The 5000-nt window shown below is 56.8% G+C and overlaps 1 protein-coding gene across 1 annotated transcript in view; it reads right to left on the reverse strand.

Moving 5' to 3' along the window:
• Positions 1-3074: 3074 nt before the first annotated feature.
• UNCX (UNC homeobox) overlaps positions 3075-5000 on the reverse strand; it is a gene marked incomplete at its 5' end in the record, with an annotated part of 10852 nt that continues 8926 nt past the window's right edge. Inside the window, one exon of the mRNA XM_023522376.1 lies at positions 3075-3320. Within this exon, the coding sequence (XP_023378144.1) occupies positions 3075-3320 (246 nt within the window). The remainder of the gene's footprint in view (positions 3321-5000) is intronic.

Genomic DNA, 5000 nt, shown 5'->3' on the forward strand with positions numbered 1-5000 from the left:
CCTGCCCGGAGCCTCTTTTGGGGGGTCTCCACCGCGTGTCCGTCCGCCTGCCTGCCGGGCTGCGGGCTCGGCCCCTCTCCCAGCTCCTCCGCGCGCTCTCCGCCCCACCCCCAACGCGAGTTGTTGTGTGTTTTTCCCTCTAATTCTGCGGAGTTACTCTTTTGTTGCCAATTGTTTCTATGCCCCGAGGCCACGCTGTAAATGAGATGTTACATCTGCACCGAGCTAAGTAAACACTTTATAAATGAATAAATAAGTGAATAAATAACGAAATAGTCATCTCGGGGACAGCAGGCTGCCAGGGCGCTGGCCCGCTGGTCTGTGTCCATCCGGTACCCAGGCCTCTGGCTGCGGGGAGGGGAGTTGAGAGCTGGGACCTGTCTCCTCTCCCCTCGGTGGTGATCCAGCCCACCCTGGCTCGGTAAAAGCGTCCCTCCTCAGTCCCCCTTTCCTCCACCTCCCAAATTTTCCTCCCAGCTCGGTGGCATTTCCCGTCCCCCGCCCCCCCTACCCCCCCACCCCATTTTCCCAGATGTCAGTTTGGGAGTCATCGCTTCCACTCACTGCTTTTCAAACACAAATGGATTGTCACCGAGGCTCTTAACCCTGAGTTTGCCACCAAACTCAGGGACGGCAAAGTAGCTCTGGGTGGCCCCAGGCAGTGTCCAGCCACCGAGGTTTGCCTGCGGTGCTGCCCCAGGACAGGGCTAGGGGGCCTCGCACGCGTGGCCAGGAAGCGACAAACTGTCAGGTGCAGGAAAAATATGGCCGGGGAGGCGGTGGCAGCCAGAGCCCCCCACCTCCCTGCCCTCACCCCAGCTTGCCAGCGTGCAGAAGGAACCAGGCGGGCCTCCACCACGGCGGCAAATCTCAACTCTGAGCGAGGCCCAACTTCGCAATTACCAGGGGTAACAAGAACAAATGGAAAAGCACTCAATGAGTAACTGATATCAATTATGAAGCCGGCTTTAGAGTCTGGAATAAATGATAGGATGGCCTGAGAGAGAAGGGGAGCAGACATGTTATTATTTACGCCAGATTAAGGAAAGTATCCAATTTGCTGGCCATCTCACTTCCCGTGGGAACTGGCATCAATTTTATTATTGTTCCTCCGATTTTAATATTCTCTAAATGAATTACTATCGAGCGAGGTAGTTAGTCAATAGTTTAATGCAATTAATTATCTTTAAATCACTCTTATCTTTTTTTTTTTTTTTCTTAGATTCTTAACTCCAGCGGGCAGCTGTCTACACGAAACTTGAGAGTGCGGTTTTGGGGGCTGGGCAGGGACCCGGAGTGGACTCTGGTGAGGGGTTTTCTGGTCCTGAAGCAGGGCAGCCTTGGTCCCAAATGCACAGAATCCCAAGGTGCAGGCAACTCAGGGACACCCTCAGAGTGGCTGACCGTGCGAGAGGCCAGGCAGGCCCAGCACAGTGGGCTGGACACTAGACACAGGGCGTAGCCTGGGCACCTCCTGCCACAGCCTGAGCCTCTGTATTTGGTTTTGCTTGTTTGCTTGTAGTTTAAGTAGATCAGGGGGGAAAAAAATGAAACTCACGGGCCACTCCTACTAGTGTTTACTTTCTGGACTTCCCTGATCCTGCCCTCGTGACACAGTGGCGGGGGCGGGGGCGGGGGGGGGCAACTCCTGGGCACGGCGGTTGAAAACGGCCAAGCAGGCCCTTTGTAGTCCCCCGATTCTACCCCAAGGGACAAGGCAGAGTGGCCTTGGGCAAAGGACTTGGAAAACACAGGACCGCGATGGGAGGAGCAATGGGGAATCTGATGTGATTTTCAAGGCACTGTGTCCTCGCTTATTTCTCGTTTGCGCGGGGCGGAGGGGGCGGGGAACAGTCTCTCTTCTCTTCCCTCACACACACCCTGAAGCATCCCCAGGCCACTGAGACTCCACAGACCTCTGGGGGCTCACTCTGGGTCCCTCTCCACGTACACACTGCCGGCAGCTCCTGGGGAAGGCAACTCGGCTGGCTGTGCGGGGCCAGGTAGGGCAGCCCGTTCTGGGTTCCGAGAAGCCGGGCTGGTCTCTCCAGAACTCAGGGCCAGGCCGCATGGCGGGGGAACCTGGGGGAAGGAGGGGAGCACCAGCGGCTGGGGCGTTCTCTCCTTGGTTCCCAGCTGCCTGTTCTTGTCTACTGCACCAATTAGAAGCCAGAGGAAGCAGCCATCTCGGCTCAAACTGGGGGCCAGAAACTTTCCAGAAAGAACCTTCTTTTCCAGTGTCTTTCTCAGGTCCGACTGCGAGCCTCAGAGAAAACAAAGTTGTCTGCTATGAGGACTGGCCAACAGAACATTCCACAACAAAGGGAGGAGGGGCAAGGGAGAGGCAAACTTTTTTCCATTAGGTCAGAATAACTTCTCCATGATATCAGGACATCAAACTGAAGAGTGTTGAGGGGCACTCGGCAGATCAGCAGTCCTGCTGGTGGATTATAAATAACAGATAACTTTACACATAGTTCCTTGCCTAGGCCAGGCTTTGAGCACTGCCAGTAGTAAAGAATGCTAATGTGCTGAATACAAAGTGCAACATTGTATCTGATCGCACTCAAGACGTGTTTGCTCAGTTCACCTCAGCATTTCCCAGTGCAGGTGGGTGAATGAACACCAGTGTGTGTGACCCCGACGCCAGCAAGCCTCTCTGGAATGCCAAGACAGTCCCTGAGAATTTTCCTCCTCCTCCCACGGAGCCACGAATCAGCCCCCTAAAGAAACGCTGGCGCGTCTCACTAGCCATCGAAAATGGGATTCCCCCGAAATAGCACGGAGGACAGGACCTGGTATTTCATAGTGTTTTAAAAGTAATATTCTGTTTGTTGGTGCCGTGAAATAGGGCACCAGGAACGTTACAAGAAATAAAAAGAGTAATTTATCAGTGGAGAAGGTGCTTGTTTCCATTTCAGGCCCGCATTCTGGAATGTGGATCCTGGACACGTCGGTCAGCCCGGAGTGGCCGGATCCGAGCTGGCGGAGGACCAGCCCCTCCCACCTTGCACATCTGGAATTGGCATCAGAGGAGGCTGAGGTCTCAGGAAGTTCTCACACTTCACGACTCATTAAATGTGGGGCTTGGATTCCTCGGGAAAGGGGACCACGGAAGAGTCGTGCTGGGGGGGTTGGGGCTGAGGATAGGTGCCCTCAGCCCAGCCCCACCGGCAGCAGCTGGCCCGGAAGGAGGAGGCCATGATCTCAGGGGGCCTCCGCTCCCAGGCCTGCAAACTCCCAGGGCCCAAGACGGTGGGGCAGGCCTGAGGCGCCTCGGCTGGGGTAGGGGGCCCTCGGGTTCCAGAGAGCCCCAAGTCCTGTTGGAGGGGGAGGGCGGGCCCTCGGCGGAATGGACAGGGGGGGTAGGCGAGGCCACCTCTCCGACTAGCACGCGGGCCTCCGAGAGTGGTGCCCTGGGGTCGAGGACCCAGCGGCTGCAGCCCAGGGGTCTGCAGGGACTGCCTGCCCTACGCCCCTGGGCTGGTTTCACTGGGAGGCCCCTGGGGCCAGGGGCCTCCAAGCCTCCCCTCCACACTTCCATGCGATGCTCACTGATAGCGCCTTAATATCTGAAGGGGATAAAACTGGGGTGCTTGAAATTACAATTGCTTCTACTTAAATTTATTTGATGGCCGAGCATTCCCGTTATACATCCGTATATGGGTTTTCAATATCTTAAATGTTTAAAAAGGTTTTATTCTGTACTTACACTGAGTGAAATTAAAAAGAAACAGTAAAATGTTTGAAAATGAAGTGCATTCTGCTTAATAAATTCAAAGTGAACAAAGACTGCTGTATCGCCAGCAATATCCTTCCCTGCCCAGGGCCATTAATAAAGACTGGAGGTTTGGAAAAACAATATTTTCTATTAAAATTCTGCGCTGTGTTTCAATATTAAAAGGATATGTGATGAATTTCCAGTGTTACCCAGACGGGGTCAGAGATTAATTTCATTTCTTTCTGGTCAGCATTCTGTCGATAATTAATCAAAAGCAGAGTTTCTTAATGAAACACTTTTCATAAGGTGATAATTAGCAGGAAAGAGGCGGCCCGCAGACAGTCCCGCGAGCTGTCTAATAACAGGCAAGGCGCAGGGCTGAGTCCTGGGGCCGGGGGCGGGGCCGCGGGGACACCGGCTCCCCCGGGAAGGCGGGAAGGCGGGAAGGCGTTGAGCAGCGGTAAATCGGTAAATCGAGTCCCCGCTCAGCCCGGCCCGAAGCCTGAGCCGCGCTCAGCTCAGCTCGGGTCACAGAGGAACCAGGAAAAGGGGGCCGGCCCAGCCCTGCCTCGCCCCAGGGCGGCCACTGGGACGCTGTGTGACTTTAGGCAAGTTCCGTTTCCTCTCTGGGCCTCAGTGGTCCCTCATCCGGGAGGAGCAGCTCAGGCCAGGGCCTCGGCCCTGGGGCACGGAGTCCAGCCTTTGTCCTGGCCCTCAACCCTGCCTGCAGAGCTCCGGAGGTTAGGGCCGGCGATCCCCACGTCCCCGCCCCGGCTCCTCTGTGCCGGGCCGCTGCACCCCGCCAAGCCAGCGGGCCCGGCGGAGAAGCCTGGGCGGCCTCACGGAGGGAGGGGGAGCGAGGGAGGAGAGGGGAGCGGGTGGAGGCGTCCGCAGACTGAGGGGGATTATTAGCGCATTATAAAATTACTAAAAATAAATGGGAAACAATTAAGGGGTTCAAGAGTAAATAAAGTTAATGAAACAAAATTAGCAGCAATTAGCGGCGGCGCCCGCGCACCCTCGCTCGCTCCCCGCAGCCCGGCGCGGGTTTTGGAGCCTGGGGGCTCTGAGCCGCGAACAAAGGCCCCTGGCCCGGCCCCGCCAAGGGCGGCCCCTGGGAGCCCTGCCCCGCGCCTGGGCCGGAGCGGGCGGGCTCGACCGCGGCCCCCGCGCCCCCCGCGCCCCCCAGGTGCGCCCTAATCCCGGCCGAGCGGCAGGTGCCGGGTCCACGGCCGGTCGGGCCTTCCCTGCGCTGCTCGGCAATGCTGCAAACTTTCCG

This window comes from Pteropus vampyrus, unplaced genomic scaffold, assembly GCF_000151845.1.
Source record: "Pteropus vampyrus isolate Shadow unplaced genomic scaffold, Pvam_2.0 Scaffold343, whole genome shotgun sequence".
Classification (NCBI taxonomy): Eukaryota; Metazoa; Chordata; class Mammalia; order Chiroptera; family Pteropodidae; genus Pteropus; species Pteropus vampyrus.